This window comes from Engraulis encrasicolus, chromosome 7 (genome assembly GCF_034702125.1).
Source record: "Engraulis encrasicolus isolate BLACKSEA-1 chromosome 7, IST_EnEncr_1.0, whole genome shotgun sequence".
In the NCBI taxonomy this organism is placed as follows: Eukaryota; Metazoa; Chordata; class Actinopteri; order Clupeiformes; family Engraulidae; genus Engraulis; species Engraulis encrasicolus.
The window spans coordinates 26,514,658-26,535,907 of NC_085863.1; the positions used below are offsets into that span (position 1 = coordinate 26,514,658).

At 43.2% G+C, this 21,250-nt stretch overlaps 1 protein-coding gene across 4 annotated transcripts in view; it reads left to right on the forward strand.

The window, feature by feature from the left end:
* rap1gap2b (RAP1 GTPase activating protein 2b) overlaps positions 1–18,465 on the forward strand; it is a 110,659-nt gene extending 92,194 nt beyond the window's left edge. For 3 of the 4 annotated variants that reach the window (XM_063203165.1, XM_063203162.1, XM_063203164.1), the window contains 16 exons: positions 211–264; positions 2,223–2,306; positions 3,239–3,339; positions 4,759–4,888; positions 6,815–6,970; positions 7,672–7,743; positions 8,642–8,728; positions 9,328–9,468; positions 12,078–12,236; positions 13,183–13,298; positions 15,250–15,348; positions 15,734–15,851; positions 16,270–16,372; positions 16,589–16,663; positions 16,878–16,923; positions 18,144–18,465. In XM_063203165.1, coding sequence (XP_063059235.1) covers positions 211–264; positions 2,223–2,306; positions 3,239–3,339; positions 4,759–4,888; positions 6,815–6,970; positions 7,672–7,743; positions 8,642–8,728; positions 9,328–9,468; positions 12,078–12,236; positions 13,183–13,298; positions 15,250–15,348; positions 15,734–15,851; positions 16,270–16,372; positions 16,589–16,663; positions 16,878–16,891 — 1,509 coding nt within the window. In that variant the 3' untranslated portion in view covers positions 16,892–16,923; positions 18,144–18,465. The remainder of the gene's footprint in view (positions 1–210; positions 265–2,222; positions 2,307–3,238; positions 3,340–4,758; positions 4,889–6,814; positions 6,971–7,671; positions 7,744–8,641; positions 8,729–9,327; positions 9,469–12,077; positions 12,237–13,182; positions 13,299–15,249; positions 15,349–15,733; positions 15,852–16,269; positions 16,373–16,588; positions 16,664–16,877; positions 16,924–18,143) is intronic. The other variant, XM_063203163.1, reaches the window with a different exon arrangement.
* The last annotated feature ends 2,785 nt before the right edge of the window (positions 18,466–21,250 follow it).

The window sequence follows — 21,250 nt, forward strand, 5'->3', positions numbered from 1 at the left end:
GATGGATGGATGGATGGATGGATGGATGAATGGATGGATGGATTGATTTATTGATGGATTCAAGGTCATTCTGTTTTTGTATTAATTTTGACATGTGTATCTGCTCTCTCTCTCTCTCTCTCTCTCTCTCTCTCTCTCTCTCTCTCTCTCTCTCTCTCTCTCTCTCTCTCTCTCTCTCTCACACACACACACACACTCTATCTCAACTAGCTCCTATGTGAGGATATCACCAACCTAAAGCTTAATCCAGTGTTGTACCCAAAGGTAAGCCTCAAAGACACACACACGGCCATATATAGCATACTGTGAGATGAAACAGGGTGTGTGTGTTTACTTAACATACTGCATATTATGTACATTTTCCTCTATAACTCTGGCCAATTCATTATATAAAAAGGCATTTCTCCAATTAATTGCACTCAGGGATGCCAGCTGCACCAAAGCAATTGACTTGTTGACTTCCGTCCGCTAATGAAAAAGTCTGTTGCTTTCCATTGCCTTTTTCTCTGCCGCATACGCTTCCTGCACTGTAATTTCTCTGGCTTTTTATGATGACTTTGTAACTGCCAAGTGCAGTATTTCCTGCCGTAGATGTATTTATTACTTGAGTATTTTACTGTGTTAGAATAAGGTCAATAGTCAGGACGTTGTAAATCTACTCTCCCTAAAAGTATCCGTGGTGTGTTGTCTGGGGGAGCTCGAGTGGTCCAAAAGGGGATTAGTATAAATTAGCGTTTCTAAGACAAGATGGCATAGACATTTTGGAAACATTATCGAAAAGCTAAGCGTACTCTCTGAACTTGTTCTTTCACTTCAGAAGACAGGCTTGTAATTTTCTGTATCTGAAAAATAAACGATCTGCAGCTGACTTTGCAGTGACTTAAACTTGTAAGTAAGCCTATCAATTCAGTTGACAGGTGGTCCCAGTACAGTACATTACATTACAAAAGTACACAGCAATACATTACACTTAGCTGATGCTTCTATCCAAAGAAACTTGCAGTTATTTACAGGGTATTGGTTAGAGTCCCTGGAGTAGTATGGGAATAGGTGCCTTGCTCAAGGGCACCTCAGCCATGGTGTGCGGTAGGGAGTGGAAGGTTGGGATTTGAATCTGTAATCCTCTGATATAAACTCCATCTCTTTACCCGTTGTTGTTGATTTTTTTCAAAGTAGTCCATGGTCTGGAAAAGTTTAAGAAATACTGATCTAGTAGGCCTACAACCCTCAGAAATCCTCATTCAGAAAGACATGGATTGCGTTATTTGATGAAGTGTTGTTGTTATTTAGATTTACTTATTACTATCATATTTTGCTGTGTTAGAATAAAACTTGTCAGGAAATCTAATCTCCCTAAAAGTATCTTGTGTTTCCGTCTAGTTCAGATCATAAGAGGACCTCATCCAAAAAGGCTTCACCAGTTACTTGATGAAGTGGTGTGAAAACGTGTTCACAGATGTATCACGCTCTCCGTGTAATCTCGTACAGAAATAGCTAGCCGTCAGTTAGCTAATAAAGAGAGTGCATCAGGGTCAGTGATGAAACACTTTAGATTGTAGAGGCTGGCACACAAACTTTGAACGGAAGTGCCAGGCAATCGCTCTGACTTCCGTTAAGGTCTAAAATAAGGCAGAGTCAAAGTCTGACCAGAGGTTCCCACACAAAGAGTTTCTCTTTTTTGGTGAAATGAGGAAATGCCCTTTTTTTTCCTCCGAAATGTCTTTGGTCACCCTGTTAGTCAGCTGTGTGCTAGCCTATTCTGCTTAAGCTTTCTCCAGTTTGGGTAACAAATTGTAGTGTTGAAATCACACAGGATATGAACAGATGTACAAGTTTATATGGACCATTCATTGCAACATGGCACATGTGCAACATCACGGGTAGGTTGCAAGACATTGTACAGCAGGGCATGGTCCATGTTGATAGCTTCCTGTAGATTTCTGGTAAGACGAAGCATCAATTCCCATCAGTCTCATCTTTTGATTCCCATGTGGGTGAAGAAACAGCCGACCCCGCAAACACCCCACCCTTACTTCCATCATATTGGTCATCAAACAGGATGCACTCATCACACATCAAATGCCCTATTTATACATGAGAATTTAATTTTCACCTGAACTCTTGATTTTAGAATGTCATTAGAATGTACTGTATGCCAAGGTGTGATACTTGATGATTTTATTTAAAATTCCATACTAATATCTCTTATCTTTATTTTACAGGGCTCCCAATTGATAGTCAGCTATGATGAGCATGAAGTGAACAACACTTTCAAGTTTGGTGTTGTGTACCAGAGATTCAAGCAGGTAGGAAAACTCAACATGCATCAACTCATGGGTCAATGACTTTAAATACCATTATTATATAGTTTTTTGTTTGTTTGTTTTTACAAGAATTTCTAAAACACATAGGCTATTCATTGCTTTTACATAAATTGTTAATGGATGTATTGAATTAATACATGAGGGGCCCTCCTAACCCTGCGAACACACCAGAGGAGACAAAAGTTACAAAGAGTCACCAGATTTTGTTCATAGGAAGAGCAACACGAGCGATAAAAGTGACAGATTATGACCGTTTAAAGTAGAATGCAAGCATTCTAACATTCCAATGTGCTGTAGCAGCTGTCGCCGAATCGCGTTATAGCTCATTTGCATAATATTCTTTGAAGTTCAACTACAAACTTTTGCTCGAGTTGCTGAAATCGCCTCTTGTCGCCCAAATCGTTTTTGTCTCTTCTGTCACCAGCTCCTCCGAACAAAGTCAAGTATAAACACAACTTTCTGATACCGACACTTCACTATACACATACACAGCATTCTAGCACAATCAAAACTGCTATATCAGATGACGAGTTAGTCATCGTTTCTGTGATGGTGCAAAGAAAACCCACACAACATTTGTGCAGAGTACAGTGTAATGCTAAGCCTACTTACTGGCAGCTTTTATGCACACGTACGCTATCTAAATGGCACGGTTATCTCGCCTTGCATCTTTCCAATGGATCATTATCTCTCTCTCTCTCTCTCTCTCTCTCTCTCTCTCTCTCTCTCTCTCTCTCTCTCTCTCTCTGTTCATCTGTCTATCTCTCTGCATGTCTATCTCTCTCTCTCTCTCTCTCTCTCTCTCTCTCTCTCTCTCTCTCTCTCTCTCTCTCTGTTCATCTGTCTATCTCTCTGCATGTCTATCTCTCTCTCTCTCTCTCTCTCTTTCTCTCTCTCTCTCTCTGTGTCTGCAGACGTCTGAGGAGGAGCTGTTTAGGAACACAGAGGAGACGCCGGCCTTCACAGAGTTCCTCAGTGTGCTGGGAGACTGCGTAGACCTGCAGGACTTTAAAGGGTGAGGAAAGAAAGGATACGGAAAGAGGGATGGAGAATGAAATAATAAACAGATGAGCCTGGCAAGATAGGAGACAGACGGAAAAGAGAGAGATCGAGAGAAAGACAGAGGCAGGCACAAATGGAGTAGTCACAGCCAGCTTAGAAAGTGGAAAACTGAGAGAGAGAGAGAGAGAGAGAGAGAGAGAGAGAGAGAGAGAGAGAGAGAGAGAGAGAGAGAGAGAGAGAGAGAAATCAAAAGTTGAAGGTTCAGACATGGCATAACAAGATAGAGGGACAGACAGAGGGACAGACCAGAGGACTAGACAGGCATTGATGGGCAGAATATTTGATAAGAGATGAATCAGAAGAGGCGGCTCAGCAAGGATGGAGAGCAGGGCAGCAAGGAAGAGAGGTGACATGAAAGAAGAGTTTCCTTTAACTGATGCAAACCAAGAGTGTCGGGAGTGCTAAAAATGAGTCATGGCAAACACTTAGCATTTGCTTAGCAGTCCCCGACAGTCTTTATAGCGGCCAGACCAAACGCGCCAGCCAGCCAGATAGCAAATATTGAGCAGCACAGCCAGGGACGCTGACAGCTTTGGCAGGGCCCAGGACAAAATCATCTGGAAGGGCCCCCCAGTCCAATTGATACAATGTAACAGGGACCCAAATTTGCCCCCCCTCTCTCCCTGGGCCTGGGACAACTGTCCCCTTTGTCGTCGTCGTCCGTCCCCCCCACCCCCCATCGGCACCCCTGACTTCAGCGCAAGACTTCAGCCCCTAACCTTTGAATAGATATTGATCTGGGCGCCTGCAGTGGAGCGCCAGGGAGTTCTAATAGAACTTAAGTGCGCTTGTACGTAGCTGTGTATGTGCATGTGTGCCTTTGTCAAACAAAGGGTGAGTTTTTTGTTTGTTTTGAGAGTCTATTGATGCACCTGTGTTTATTTCGCAAGCAACACAGGAAGGTGCTGTTTGTATGTGTGTGTGTGTGTGCGCGGGCGTGTGTGTGCGTGTGTGTGCGTGTGTGTGCGTTCGTGCGTTTGTGCGTATATGCCTGTGTGCATGTGTATATTTTAGGGTGGTTATGAGCATGCGTGGGTGCTTGTGTGTGTTAGAGAGAGAGTGTAAAAAAGAGAAGTTGAGATAGAGAGTGAGCAGCAGACACCAAAAGTTTGTATGGGTTCACTGTGTTTATAAACACGATGTTGTGAGGAGGGGCAAGACACTGGCAGCCAACCACGTGAGCTCATTTTTTGACCGACAACGGTTTCCAACAATCAGAGGTTGAGTTGTGCGCAGTTCGTGCAGCCAGGAGAAAACAAAAATTTAGAACCCATGAATACAGAGAAAAAGATACAGAAATGTGCAGTAAACGCCCCATCGTGCCTCCTAACCTCCTCTGTTCTCGTGTCCGTGTGTTGTCCATATCTGACAGGTTTCGCGGAGGCCTTGACGTCTCTCACGGGCAGACGGGTACGCAGTCGGTCTACACGATGTTCCGGGAGCAGGAGCTCATGTTTCACGTGTCCACCAAGCTCCCGTACACAGAGGGAGACACGCAGCAGGTATGCCTGATATGCTCATCATCAGTGATTCTTAAATATGGCAGACCGAGGACCACTTTGTCCCCCCAAAAACGCTCAGGGACCACCTGTGAACTGAATTGACAGTTGATGGGTGCTAATTCGACACTGTTAATAATGATGCAGATCACTTACTTTTTAGTAAATATAGTAATTTAGTATTGTGGTGAAAATATGACTTCAGACATGTTTCGCTTTATAATAATGTTACAAATATAGCCTTACTAGCTTGTCTTGGAAAAGTAGAAATCCCCCTGCGGACCACCTGAGCTCTGTCACGGACCACCAATGGTCCCCGGACCACACTTTGAGAATCACTGTGATAGGAGGATGTATCTTGGGACTGCCCATACCTTCTGTGACATGGCACCAAATGTTGCTATCAAGTCAGTCTCGTCAAGCTGTTGATCACTTCCATGTCAAGTCTTACTCAGAATTGCCTTCCATTGAAAAATTGAGTGTTTTCAGTAGCTTGATTGAGGTGACTTAAAGGAGATGTCACACTAATGCTGTTTTTGGAGGACAGAGGACAGAATGGTCTGACTGATTGCATCTTAGACCAGTAGCATACTGATGCATTTTATAGACACAGGTAGAGTCTGCCCCCTGAGAAGTCCCAGGACAAGGGAGCTTGGCCAGACTATGTAGAGGTTTGGAATAACTGTAGTCACAATAGCCAGGCCAAAGAGGATGCATTACACAGGGGCAACCTGTCTCCGCCAAGGTCTTTTATTGGTCTCGATACCCTCTGGTCTTGGCCGTGTCTTGGTTTACTTTATACTGTATGTGTCTTGGCTACAAGTCTGCCAACAGGCTCATCCAAAATTGATAGAACGATGCGTTGCACAGAGTCAACCTTTTGAGCAGTGTTGCCGTGGAATGTTTTGATGAACGGCTTCCATCAGAATATTAGAAGCCTGTTGTTGCCTGGCAACATTGCGCCAAAAAACTTGCACCCGTGTATCATCCCCTTTAGACTGTGGTCCGTGTAATTCATGAGCAATTACGTCCGGGCCACGCCGTGACCCGTAATTCAGAGTAATTTTGTTCTTTCTTTTTTTTCTTGGCCTGTTATGCATAATAGCCACACTTCAGTGTTTTGTATTCTCGTGGCCTTGCATGTATTTGATGCCCTTATCCACAGCTATTAAGTGTGAATTAGTTACAGTTGCCTTTTCACGAAGCTAAGTGGTGTTAGGTTCTTTTCTCTCAAGGGCACTTGGGCAATGGGTGAGAAATAATGCAAGAGGCCTCTAGCTAGTTATCCACTCCCTCATCCACATTTTCCCACACAGGACTCAAATACAAGTATGCCATAGCCAACACTTTAATCATCAGCCAACAGCTACCACATTGTTATAAATCATTAGAAAGAAAAAACGTTTGCTTTTTTCAAATTCTTCAAATATAGTTAAGAGTTAGAGGGTTAGAGACTTCGTTTAATCTGACATTTGTAACATTTTTAACTTTCAGTCAGTTCAAATGTCTATACTGAGCTTAACGCTCCCTCATGTTTAGTAAGCTTTGTCTAATGAGACTCCACATGTGTGAATGCATTGCCAAAGAGCTCACGTTTTTAACCACCACTCTGTCTTTAGTGACACAGTTTTACAGTGTCCCTCATGTGACATGATGCGAGAGAGAGAGAGAGAGAGAGAGAGAGAGAGAGAGAGAGAGAGAGAGAGAGAGAGAGAGAGAGAGAGAGAGAGTGTGTCTTTGAGCATCTGACCTCCTCTGAGTTACTACAAACCTACTTCTCATCAGTGATTGTGCCATACGTGTTCTGTTGAAAATGAAACGGAACAGACACACCAAGCTTTGTGTGCCACTTTTTTTTCTCTTTTTTAGAAAGTCATGCGTTGTGTTATCAACTACATACAGTACATATGTCCTCTTTTTTTCCCACAGTTGCAGAGGAAGAGGCATATAGGAAATGACATCGTGGCGGTGGTGTTCCAGGAAGAGGCCACCCCGTTTGTGCCTGACATGATTGCATCTAACTTCCTCCATGCCTACATCATTGTGCAAGTGGAGAACCCCTGCACAGACGACACCACCTATAAGGTACCCAGATGTGGGGCAGCTGTGGTGTAATGGCTATAGGGGTTGGACTGTGTAGACCACAGGGTTGCAGGTTCAATCCCCACCCTTACCAATACCATTCTCCCTCCATGGTTGAGGTACCTGCTATCCCTACACCGCTTTGGGGAGTGTAACTAATACACTGTAATATTCTTAAATCAGCTAAATCTATTTTAATGTATCCAGACACTACGGTGCAGTACAGAACTGAACTTTTGTGAATTCACATTGGCTAGCCATTGTACAAAAGATGGTATGACAGTATGTCAATTCAAATATCCAGATTATGGGTTGTTTTAGCCGTAATTCATCATTCCTTTATGAATGATCATAATCAGATGACACGAACTATAAAGTACCTTAGGCAGCACAATACAGTTTACAATGCAATACAATACTGTAATGGAATTTTGTTTGAAGCAGTAACTTTTATATAATCCCTCCCTTTAACGTCTATACATTGTGCAAAAGTACATCGTCAATATTGAATTACTTGCAGATTATTAATTATTGGATCACTTATGTTGCTCTTGCCACAATTTATTTAAACATTATATTTTTATGGACAATTGATTGCTTCAATTGCATGTTGTGGTACCATAATGTGCATCCCTTCTCATCATGTAAAAACATCCCTCACAAACATGGATGCCTGCCTTGGTTCACTGGCTTGTGTTGTGCAGGTGTCGGTAACAGCTCGTGAAGATGTCCCGTCATTTGGTCCGCCACTGCCAAATCCTGCCGTCTTTAAGAAGGTGAGACAATACCAGCCGTTCAACAGCCTTTGATTAGCTTTTGTATGGCTTTAGAAAACCCCAACTGACAGAGAAAATGGGATCATTTAGACACATAATCTGCTCTGGGTGTGCTGACAGGCAGGTAGGAAATGCATTATGCAAATCAGAAATGCTTTTAGGCTTCTTTTTCTAAGGATGCCAGGCTTAAAGTGTATATTTTGCTTGAAATGATCACAATGTCTGTAATACAAATATAATGGCTATTTACTACCAAATGTGAAATGTTCTGAGTCTTATTTCAGACAAGATGCCTAAGGTCCTTAAGCCTAAGAACATTGCCTTAGTCTAAAATTGCCATGTTTGGACATTGCACATTATTAAGCAATCTTTTTCTGCCTCTCTGTGTGTCCAGGGCCCAGAATTGCACTTGCACACAACTGCAAGTGTAGTCTATGTGATTTTCTTCATTTGGTATTAATTATAAAATACTTATTAAGTATTAAGCATACATGTATATATTCATTATTAAGCAGTCCCTGCCTGCCTGCTTAGGGCCTAGAATTTCACAGTACGCAATTGCAAATCTATCTTACATGGGCCTATTTCTATTGATAAGTGTACATAAATGTACTGCATATGCCCATTATTAAGTCATCCCTCTCTACCTGTCCCTCGACTTAGGGCCCAGAATTTCACAGTATACAATCGCAAATGTGGCTTGCACGTGACATTGGCTAGTGTTACGTGCATTACTTAGCAACCCCTCTCTGCCTCTTTATCTACCTAGGGCCCAGGATGTGCACAGCATACAATTGCAAATAGTAGCTAGCACGTGCCTATCTCTATCGCTAAGTATAAGAGCATATATCCATTATTATTAAGCGTCCCCTCTATCTGCCCGTGTGTGTCTACCTAGGGCCCAGAATTCCGTGAGTTCCTGCTGACAAAGCTGATCAACGCTGAGAACGCCTGCTACAAGTCGGAGCGCTTCGCCAGACTGGAGGTGAGCGAGGGGGCCCGGCGCTGCTTTGAGAACTGATGCTGCGCCTTTATTTTCACAGCAGGCGCTTCAAATTTTGCGCTTTTCAGCAAAAAAAAAACCCATCATAAGCTCAGCCAGCACTGAGTTTACGTATGCATGTGCTGGATAGAATACTGTAGATACCTGAGCGTATGGTATTAAATGATTACAAAAGTGTGTGTGTGTGTGTGTGTGTGTGTGTGTGTGTGTGTGTGTGTGTGTGTGTGTGTGTGTGTGTGTGTGTGTGTGTGTGTGTGTGTGTGTGTGTGTGTGTGTGTGTGTGTGTATGTGTGTGTATGTGCGCAACCAGAAAGTGCCTTTACACAATTATAATGGTATATTTACTGTAATCCAACATTTCCTAAGCTGATATTTACACAAGCTGACTATTGGTCCGTGGGTGTGTGTACATGATTGTTATGTCCCTTGCATTGTGTGTTTGTGTGTGCGTGTCGTGAAAATCCCTTTTTCAGTAAGGAACATGGTTCTGATTTTCTTTTGTGTGTGTGTGTGTGTGCGTGCGTGTGTGTGCATGCGTGCGTGCATGTGTGTGTGCGTGCATGTGTGTGTGTGTGATCCAGGAGAGGACGCGTGCTGCACTGCTGGATCACCTCCATGACGAGCTGCACAGGCAGACGCAGGTGATGCTGGGACTCCCTCTCAGCTCAGAGGAGGACAAGATGGAGAACGGCGGACACAGCGGACTCATCGAGTCCATTAAGGTAAGAAAGTAGCCAGTAGCCAGTAGCCAGAGTAAAGTACAGCATACATTACCCTCAGCACCAGGGAAGCCGACAGGGGGGACAAAGGGGTCAGTTGTCCCGGGCCATGGGGCACTGGGGGCCCAAAGTTAGGTTTTCATTACATTGTATGTAATGGATGGGGGGGGGGCTTTCAGATGACTTTGTCCTGGGCCCAGCAAAAGCTGTCAGAAGCTCTGCTCAGCACAGCACGGCACAGTGCACAGACGCCACAGTACAGTGGACAGCACACATTATTTTATTTTACAGTTATTTAACCAGGAATGTCCTATCGATGTATAAAACCTCAAGACAAACAGCACAGCACAGCACAGCACAGCAGCACAGCACAGCAGAGCTCAGCACAGCACAGCAGAGCGCACACTAGCCACAGCACAGCACAGCACAGCACAGCACAGCACAGCACAGCACAGCACAGCACAGCACAGCACAGCACAGCACAGCACAGCACAGCACAGCACAGCACAGCAGAGCGCACACTAGCCACAGCACAGCACAGCACAGCACACACTAGCCACAGTAAAGCACATCATTGTTACACATATGCGTACTCAAAATCAGAATCGCTACACATCATTAATGCACAATTAAGAATCAGAATCAGTTCAGCACAGCACACATTAGCCACAGTAAAACACAGCACACAACAGCAACAGCAAAGCCAAGCCAGCTATAGCCACAGCCAAAGCCAACGATAGCCACAATACATTCATAGTAGTAGGAGCATCATTATTACCATACAGTATCAGAATCGGCTTTATTGGACAGGTAGACTACACGTTACAAGGAACTTACAAGTACATGTTCCAAGGAACTCACACCTAACTTACACATACATGTTACAAGGAACTCACTCTTAACTTACACGTATATGTTACAAGGAACTCACACTTAACTTATCTGTTAGAAGGAACTTACAGCTTAACTACAAGGAACTTACACATATACTCTACTCATGTACAATATACTATACTACAGCTTTCAACTTTGTTGTACCTAAAGAATGATTAAAGTGATTGTGCAGCAAGACATTAAACACATATTGGCAACACAGATAATAACAGCGGAGGACATACCTTTGAGTGCAGTGGCATAACTAAAAAGTCATAACTAAAAAAGAAAGAAAAAGGTTATAAAATATAATGTTATAAAGCATCTTGGGAATAATGTAAAATACTGTGTATATAACATTTAGTAGTAAAAATGTAGTACAATATACAATACAATACAATAAATACAATAGACAGGTGAAGTCGTATGCACTCAGTCCATCATGCACAAAAGCAGAGAGCGCCGTTAAGGTTTTGTAGAGCTATAACATCATAGCAGCAACATCATTATTACATGAAGCAAGAAAGGGCTTTAAATATACCTCCGACCTGAGGACCTAATGTGCTTCATTAGTGTTCCTGTAACTAGGGGCTATAGTCTGTGCCCATTACTGCCTGTACTGCTTACATTACTGCCTCCATTGCTTACATGTCATGTGGCCGACTAGAAAATGGCTCGTGTGTGCCCTCTTGTGTCGGTCCGTATGTATGCATCTCATGCCATGTGCCTGTTGCATCCATCTATCTATCTATCTATCTATCTATCTATCTATCTATCTATCTATCTATCTATCTATCTATCTATCTATCTATCTATCTATACAGAGGCGTAACTTTGGGTTCAACATTGGGGGGGTCAAAATCAAGACAAATACTATAGTAAGTAATATATTGTATTAGTGTAATGACAATGATATTACCGGGGGACATATTGGCTGAATTTATTCATTATAAATAATCATTTTATTAATTATTTGGGATGAGGAAGAGAGCTGGGGTCATCATAACTCCAAAATCTATGCGAGTCTATCTGTCTGTCTATCTATCTATGATCTATCTACCTTGAAGCCATCTGATCAGAAAACACATTTATCTTGCATCAATCTGCCACTCGCCACTTGTTTGTCTATCTGCTTGTTTGCCTGTCAATCTATCATTCTATATGTCTGCCGGTCCAAAAATGATGGTTTCGCACATTGATCTTGAAGCCGTCTGCCACGTCTGTTGCTATGTCATCTTGACCCTCTGTGGTCTCCGTCAGGGCTGGTCTGGGGGAGAAATAGGACCAGGACACTTTCGGCATTAACAGGCCCCTCATAAGTAGCGGCGCAGAACTGACTCACCGGTGGGCACCGCAGCCTCATGGGCCCCCATTTTCAGAAATGCTTGAAAAAAATGCTTTTAACATTTCTGAAAATTGGGGCCCACGAGGGTGCGGGACCTACCGGGAAATGCCGGCTATGCCAGATGGCTAGTCCAGCCCTGGTCTCCATCACATTCAGTCTGCATGGTCTGCACGGTCCATTTACCACTAATTTGCCCTCCGAAGCCCATTAAGCATCACTCGCTCTCTCCACCCCTCCCTCCCTCATCCCTCCCTCATCCCTCCCTCATCCCTCCCTGCACTCTTACCTTTCTTCCACTTCTACATCTCTCTCATTCTCTCGCACACTCTAATCAACCATCCATTATCTTTCTGTCTCTGTCTCTTATCTTTTTTCCTCCCATGCTCCCCTGCAGCGCGCCATGCGGGTGAGGAGTCACTCCATGGACACCATGTCGGGCTCGCAGTCGCACAAGAACAACCGGCACTCCATGGTGGGGGGCGGGGTGCCCACTAGCCTGAGCGGCGGGGGGCTGACGCACGCGGGGGCGGACGGTGGCAAGACTGGCCATGTGGTGAGTGGACAGGGCAGGCGGAGGCAAAGGGGTCCGTTGACCAGGGCCCAGGGAGAAAGGGGCCCTCAGAATTTGGTGCCCATTACATTGACTGTATTGGCTGAAAGGGGCCTTTCTTAAGACTTTGTTCTGAGCCAGGCCAAAGCTGTCAGCGGCCCTGGGTGTCATTATTACTTGGTTGGCTGGCTTGTGTTATCACACTTTGAAGAGGAAAGAGAAAAAAAATATTTTTCAATACAGTGTCGCTAATGGGAGGATGATGATGGTACTATTAAGTTAAGGCCATTAGCACACACATATCACACTTTTTTTCCCGCCTTCTTTTCCAACGAGATGTCTCACTATATATTATCGACTCTGAATACAGTGTGTTATTTAACACCCATTATCATCTCTGCTTCTCTCTCTCTCTCTCTCTCTCTCTCTCTCTCTCTCTCTCTCTCTCTCTCTCTCTCTCTTTCCTACACATTTTCTCTCTCTTACTTACTCCCTGTCCTCAATCTGTTTGTTCTTTGTCCCTTTCACACACTTTGCTCTGAAATGTTTGCTCTGAAATGTTCTTTCTGTCTTGCTCTCCCCCTGCACACTCTCCCTCTTTTTCTCTCCCGTTTCTCTCTCTTTCTCTCTCTCTCTCTCTCTCTGTTTCTATCGTCACCTCATGTCTCTCCATTCCCCTATTTCTGTGTTGTTCTCTTCTCTTTGTGTCTGTCTTCAAATTATCTCTCTCTCTCTCTCTCCCTCTCTGCTTCTCTCTCTCTCTCTCTTCCCCTTTGCATCTCTCCTTCTTTCTGTGCTCCCCTTTCTCCCCGCCTTTCTCTCTTTTTTCTTTTCTGTAACTGCCTCTCCCACTTTATCTCCCTGTCACTCTGTTCTCTCTCTCCTTTCTTTTCTTTTCTTTTCTTTTCTTTTCTGTCACTCCCCCTTTCATCCCTCATCCTCTCATCAGTCTCAGGGTTCGTCAGGTCCAAAGTCTCCGCTGAAGAGTCCAGTGAAGCGTCGCTCGGGGCTCTTCCCTCGGCTGCACACCAGCGTAGACGGCCAGACGGAGCGCCAGTCACGCAGGTCAGTGAGCACTACAGCACCCAGGGAAGCCAACAGAGGGTGGGCGGGGTGGGGGCTTGAGGGGTGGCTGTGGGACAAATGAATGAGTTGACCTGGGCCCAGGGAGGGGGCTGTTCAGATGTCTTTGTCCCCGGCCTGTTGAGATGGGAGCTGAGCTACGATGAGTGGAGGTGCAAAACGTACACCAGAAAAAAAGAATGCTGGCAACCAGCAAAACATTTGCAGGAGGAGAGAAGTGGCGCACACTCCCGAGTTGTACAAACAAGTTTTTGATGTGACAACGTTTCGGCCTGTCGGCCTTCCTCATGTCACGTGGGAGCTGAGCTGCCCCATCGAGCTGAGCTACCAAGCCATTACCATTACGACCAATTATAGTAAGATGTTACAGCTTCGGGTTTGGGGCTATGTTAACAGTCTATTAGTACCTCACCTTGACACAGCAGTCCATCTCAACAGTGGCACTGACTGGAGCGCCTCTGTCAGAGTCAGAGACAGAGACAGAGACAGAGTCAGAGACAGAGACGGAGGGCTCTCTGAGTTGAGGCAGCCTACCGTGGAGGGAGGGAGCAGCTAGAGTCATCCTCTGAATACAAAAGTGGCCTCTCTCCACCTCTGCATTTGTCATCCATTATCTATATTTAGCATTTGAGCAGCTAGTGGCAAGGCGAAGTGGAATACTAGTGCAGAGGGTACCTGCAGCAGCGGGAATGATTGAATGTGTTTGTGTGTGGTCACAGACAGAGGGCAGGCAGGCAACACAGGCCAAATGAGAATGGAGCTTCTCCCACATCCTCACTGAATACAAACAAGCTTCTTCTGTGTTCTCCTTATCATCTATTATCAACACTTAGCTTTTGATCTATGGTTGTGGCATAATGGCAAGACATAGTTAGATGGAACTTGGCTGTAACACCAAGCTTGCAGATGGAGCTTGGTCTACCCCAGGGGTTCCCAAACTTTACCATGACAAGGCCCCCCATACACCGGTAGATTCCAGCCAAGGCCCCCTTCACATGGGGGGGTCTTGGCGTACTATTTGTCCTGTGCGCACCCCCTTTCACAACCATAGTCTAAGCATGTGATTCAGTGCCCCACTAGGATACACAAAATTAACTAATTGGAATATTGTTTAGCTCATTTTTGGTTTATTTTGGTGTACATTAGTTATTCCATTTATTACATTATTTATTTTGTTTTTGCTATACTTTTCCTACCAACTTTCCGCGGCCTCCTTATCAGCCCCTCGCGGCCCCCCAGGGTCCCCGGGCCCCACTTTGAAAACCACTGGTTTAGCCAACGGCCCACAAATGGGAACTGTTTCAAATGCTTCTGTGCTCAACTGGGCAGAGCTACAATGAATAAGATCGCTGATTGTGATCATTAGTTTTTTTCATTGGTGTTGAATTAGGTGTCCCAATTCCTCAGGCAAAGGAATAGCTAAGAATAGCCAGGTTTGACAGACTGGCTTGAACAGAGACGGAATTGGTAGTAGGACCAGGTTGCTAAAGTTTAAGGTGGTTGATGTAAGAAATGTGTGTAAATCAATCATGAACTGGTCGTGATATGCACTGAAGTGCACAGACATTGCACGTCATATGGAACTTCTGGCTGCCTTGCTAGGATATATAGGGATTATATTGAGGCATTGTTAATGCACGCTTTTAATCGTCAAGAATTTCACAATGATCATGTCAACAAAGACCACAATACATTGTGGAAAAAAACAAACAACAAAAAGGAACTTTCAAAAAGTACAGGAGGGCAAAGGCCCAGGTGCTTTAGCACCACCTCATCCCTATCTGTGCACGCCTATGGTGATATGTCACACCACCATAGATCCTTAAATTACTGTAAGTGATGTGCAGGCCGTTTGGTGTTCTTGTTCTTGGAACAACTCAGTTGTGTTAAATTCAATTTAACTGATTTTTTGTTTTGTTTTTTGTTTTAACAGTGACCAAAGGAACTCGGATAGCATGCAGCCATCACAGGAAGTGAGGTCAGAAACCTCGTCCAATCCTAGCTCTCCAGAGATCTGCCTGAGCAAAGACAAGTGAGCGGGCTATATAATTCCACTGCCTACGAACACAGCCTGGGAACTAGTCTCAAAATGCCCACGGAATAATGTCAGAGAAAGAATTTCTACAGAAATTAGTAAAATACATGATGAGCAATGACACGAGGGAACATTTGTGGTGGACATAATGGCCAAGAATCAAGAAAATTAAAGACATTTAAAGAAATTAAAGAAATGTATTAAAGAAAATGAATCATGTAATGTAATGAAGTGTAATGTAAATATGAAATGAGACTTGCGTGAGACTGCTTATTATTACTTTCACCATGTCCTCGTAATTTTTTTTTTTTTTAAGACACAACCCATCCCTGCCTGCCCCTCTCATGCTCGGTCTGTTTTTTTGGTAATGTTGATTGTGCAGGACCTTTGCGAAGGTGAAGGACAGCAATGGGAAGGTCAACATCTCAAGGTCATCCTCCAGCACCAGCAGCTTCAGCAGTGCAGCCGGGGACGCGGACACGATAGAGGAGGCAGACACAGTACGTTGTCACGGTGGTGTGTGTGTGTGTGTGTGTGTGTGTGTGTGTGTGTGTGTGTGTGTGTGTGTGTGTGTGTGTGTGTGTGTGAGAGAGAGAGCAGTGCAGCTGGGGACGCAGAGTCAGACACGATAGAGGAGGCAGACTCAGTACGTTGTCACGGTGGTTTGTGTGTGTGTGTGTGTGTGTGTGTGTGTGTGTGTGTGTGTGTGTGTGTGTGTGTGTGTGTGTGTGTGTGTGTGTGTGTGTGTGTGAGCAGTGCAGTCAGGGATGCAGACACGAAATAGGAGGCAGACACATACGTTGCCACTCAGTTCATGATGGAGTACAGAAAAGAGAGAGAGAGACAGAGAGACAGAGGAAACTGGCCAGAAGATGTACAGATGGTACCAACCCTGCCTTTATTGTCCTTTCCTTCTAGAACAATCCAGTGTCACCAAGTTACCCTCCAGTGTACAGCCCCAATCTCAACGTAGAAGGTCAAAGTTCAGGGACGCCAGTCATTATGTGCCGGAGCCCAACAGGTAACAGTCATGCACATTACTTGCTAGCAGTAACAAGCATACCTATAATAACTGTGTTTAGTAGTAGGAATACTTAAGTCTACATTGTTCATTCTCCTTGACATTTTTTATATTTAATTTTTCATCATTTTGTACAGTATATTATGAATCATACATTTCTATGATTTATTTTTCTTTTAACACCACACCCCTCACTTGTTTTTAAATGATCTAAAGATTTCAACAAAAAGACATCACCAAGATCCAATCTGAAATTCCGCTTTGACAAGCTGAGCCATTCCACAGCAGTAAGTAGGTGCTATATTTTTTTATTATTATTTTCTTTTCTCCACTTTCCTTTCCTTATTCTTATTGTTAAGAGTATTATTTTTATTATTTCACATTATTATCATTCTTATTTTTGTTTTTCTTCTTATTATTATTACTAACTACTGTGAATGTGATTATTTTCCCTGCTTTCTACACTACACTGTTACTGAGTGACTAATTTGTTTGTCCCATGCAGGGCCACTGAGATAACTTGGTAACTGCAGAACGAAGGTATTTTGAAGGTAATAATGATAATAATTCATTGCATTTGTAGCACCTTTCAAGGTACCCAAGGACATTTTACAGTACAGAATGTTAAACTAGTAGTCTGTTCAAACAGTTGTAAGCAGTGGCGGAACGATTGCACCCAGGACAAAATACTAACAGGGCCACCCCAAATGGCTTGCCAAGGTCATAATAGGGCCCCTGCACAAATGGGTAGGGGACGTGGCCCAGAGGCAAATGCCCTGCTCGCCCCTCCTATAGCTCCGCCCCTGGTCGTAAGAGAAGTAGTAAAACAGGAGAAAGAAACAATGGTCAGCAATGCATGTTTAAATTCCTAGCAGCAAATGAAAGTCAATAACACATATACAAGGCATACAGAAATAACATCAGAGTGAGATAAAGCTAAATACAGAAAACAAAAATATGTACATAACAATAAAATAATAAAACTTCAATAAGTTATCTTTGTAAAGCAAAAGCAAGGGTGAACAGGTGAGTTTTGAGCCTGGATTTGAAGGAGGAGAGGGAAGTGCATTGGCGCAGTGAAAGTGGGAAGCTGTCCAGAATCAGAGTTTAGGGCCAGTGACACTAACTGCCCCATCACCCATGTAGCGGAGATTTGTGGAGCAGATGACTGAAAAGGAGCGTGTCAGAGGGGCGTTAAGTGAGTGGGCGGGTATGGCTTTAGGAGACTAGTGAGGTATTGGGGTGTTAGGTGGTGTTGGGCCTTGTAAACAAGCAGGAGGATTTTGAAAATAGTGCGAAATTGAACAGGAAGCCAGCGTAGCTGATAGGTAAGTGGTGTTGGTGTGGTGACACACGTGACCTGAAGAAGGCCGACAGGCCGAAACGTTGTCACATTAAAAACTGTTTATTTAACTTGTGAGTGTGCGGCACTTCTCTCCTCCTGCAATTGTATTTTCTGGTTGCCAGCACCTCTGTTTCTGGTGTGCGTTTTGCACCTCCACTCATCAAGTGGTGTTGGTGTGACACATAAAGCCATCTCTTGTCCTAAACATTATAGCATCTTTAGTATTGACAAGATCAGTTTGTTTCAAGATCAGTTGCAAGACTTTCACATTCCATTGACAATATCAGTTTCAGTTTATTTTATGAGAGACCATGTAGGCCTACAAAAACAGAAATCTTGCCATTTCAAGAATAAAAGGCATACGTACAGTACACAAAACCAACAGATGGCACTCATCCTTTCTCCTCTGTCTTTCCCTCCTGGCAGCTTGAAGCAGCAATGCGATGTGAAGCGATGTGAAGCAAAACTATGTGCACCTCCAGGAGAAGCTCAGGGGGATACCAGTGGAGACCACGAAGACGCACACGGGCAGAGAGTGGGAGCAGAGGAGGAGAGGAGGAGGAGGGGAAAGGGGACATATATAATAGCACTCTTAATTGGGGACCTCAACATATAGTACATCCTAAAAATGTATTCTAAACATACATAAACAAACACACACCACAAACAGACACGCAGACACACGTGCGCGCGCGCACACACACACACACACACACACACACACACACACACACACACACACACACACACACACACACACCAGGGCTTGACATTAACTTTTCACCCACCGGCCTCTGTGGCTAGTGGTTTTCTCGAGTTATTCAGGTATCCCACTAGCCACAGATTTGATATTGTTTTTTTTTTCTTGATCATGATAGTGTACGTCTAACCTCTCAGAAGATGAGGTGCTAAAGCAAGAGGAGTGTATAGCTTTGTACATGGAAGTACTGTATATATCAAGCAAGTTAAAACTGAGTCACTGAGATTTTTCTTGAACTTAAATACAAACAATTTATACACAAGGGACGGACAATAGAATATCTACTATGATGCGTATATCATACCAAGGAATAAGCTGCCAGCCAAATTGGCTAGTGACACTGAAAGTATTACTAGCCACAGCCAAGTTTTACCAGCATTTGGCCGGTTGGCTGGTGCCAGTGTCAAGCCCTGACACACACACACACACACACTTTTTGTCTGTTGTGAATGCTCCTGCTTCATATGTCTCTTCGCTCCACTGTATCCACGTTATATTTGCACAGGTCAGGGGAAGCAGTAGGAGAGGTTGTCATAGTGTCACTAACAGCGTCTCTTAAAAGCAGTACAAAAAACATGTTTTTTTTTATCTGACGGCTGATGGAAAACGATCTCTTGCAAGAAAGTCACTGAAAATGCACTGCCACACCCATCTTTCATGCAGTCACGTTAGCCTCTTGTAAGTTTGTCGTCGTTGTCCTGTTCATGGAGACGTTAATTAAATCGTTATTGATTTTTTTGTTGTTGTTTGTTTTTTAAAATAGGGATGGCGTTTTGTGAGCTATACGCACCTGTTGTTACTGTATGTGGATCAACTGATGTAGATTCTGCGCTGTGTAATGACTTTGTCGTGTGATCCCATATCTGAATCTGTGTACAGCATTATGGCTGCATGTTCAATGTTGCTTTTTCTGTACACCTTTGCACATGTGTCTGTAGATATATCTTCGAAAAAAGGATTTTTAATTTAAGTGCATATTGTAAATTAATTACTGACATTGTTTGTTATGAAAAGAAAGTCACTCATTGTGTGTACATCTTTGTATATTCACACGTTTAGAGTGGACTAAAACATATGGAGAGTTGAGATTACTACTGTAAAAAAACAATAAAAGCAAACGCAGACACTGGAAATGACTTTGTATAGTATGAAGTAGCCATTGCCATTTTGGTCCCTCTTTCACTGCAGTAATCTTGCCTGATTACGCTCTCTTCTTTATTTCCATAGCTAGAACGCAGGAACTGGATGTTAAAATGCTTACTGTTGTACATCAGGACTGTCACTATAATAGGCTGAGACTACTGTAGAGGTGCCAAAGAGTCCGTATTGTGAAGAGTTGACAGTCACCCATTAGTGCTGACGTTTGTGTTACGAGTCTTATCCTTTTGACGAGCATTACTGATGTATGTATCAATAACAGCTATTTTTTTCCAATGCATTTTTGTGAATTTAAATCTATTGCTGATTGAGTCGCTAAGCAAGATTAAAGAAGTATGAATTGAAAAAAAAGGAACATGATTGTACTTTTACATGTCAATTAGTTATATGACTGTTTCAACTTTGATAAATAAAATTATGTATTTTATGTCTAATATGTGGTGGTTTGTGTGTTAAACATGCAATAATTGTCAGCGAAGTCACTTGCATTAATTTTCTTGAAATTATTGGCTGTGATGGTTTTTGTCAAAGACATAGCAACAACACTGCATGCCCCTCCTCACCTCTCCAATCACTAGGGCAGGGGTTCCCAAACAAACTTTACCATGTTACGGTCCCCAATATACCAGTAGATTCCAGTCAAGGCCCCCTTAACATGGGCCATACTACACTTTTTTGTGAACCCCCTCAATGGAGTTGGTGCATCCAAAAACCCACCCATAGGTCTATGTAATAACAGTAGATCCTGCATTAGAGATGTAATAGTTTATTAGTATAATACAATTCTTAATGGGAATATTGTTTAGTTTATTTTTGGTTCATTTCGTTCAACTAGCTATTCGTTTTATGTAATTATTTATTTTATTTTGCCATCATTTTCCTGTCAACTTGCTGTGCCCCCCTAGCATCCCCTTATATTTTGCATCATAACATTTCTATTTCTATATTTTTATTACATTTGTTATAGCCTATTATTTCGATTATCGCAACTTTTGTGGGCATCTGTGGGTTGCTTCCAAACATCTCACTGTATCTCTATAGTAACAATAAAGCACTCTACTACTCTAAAAGAATGGGCTTTCGAAACATTCTATAAAAACTATATGTTCTAAATAAACAATGCAAGATTCTAAAAGTCAAAATTGCAGGTGCTCAGAATTCTATTGAACAGTGGTTCTCAAACTTTTTGTGTGAAGTACCACCCTAGAAAATATTGAGCTCTCCGAGTGGTAGGCTACCACCACCTTGACAACCAACATGAGAATATCACAGTAAAGGCCTTCCAGTTTGTTTTTAAATTTCTTGTTTGCCTAGTATTATTCTGCATTATGTTTTCAGATTAATACAAATCAGCCTTCAAATCAATGCACAAAAAATGAATTCTTCCAAGTACCACCACCAGAGATGTCTCAAGTACCACCAGTGGTACACATACCACAGTTTGAGCACCACTGCTATAGAATTTTCACTGTCTAAACATTCCCGTCACACTGGTTTGACAATAGGCCTACACCTTTAAAGGTTAATGACCCCTATTTCAATTAGCCGACAAGGAAGAATTTAATTCAGGGTATCGGAGAACCATGCCATAGCACAAATGTCAAAATCCAGAGTA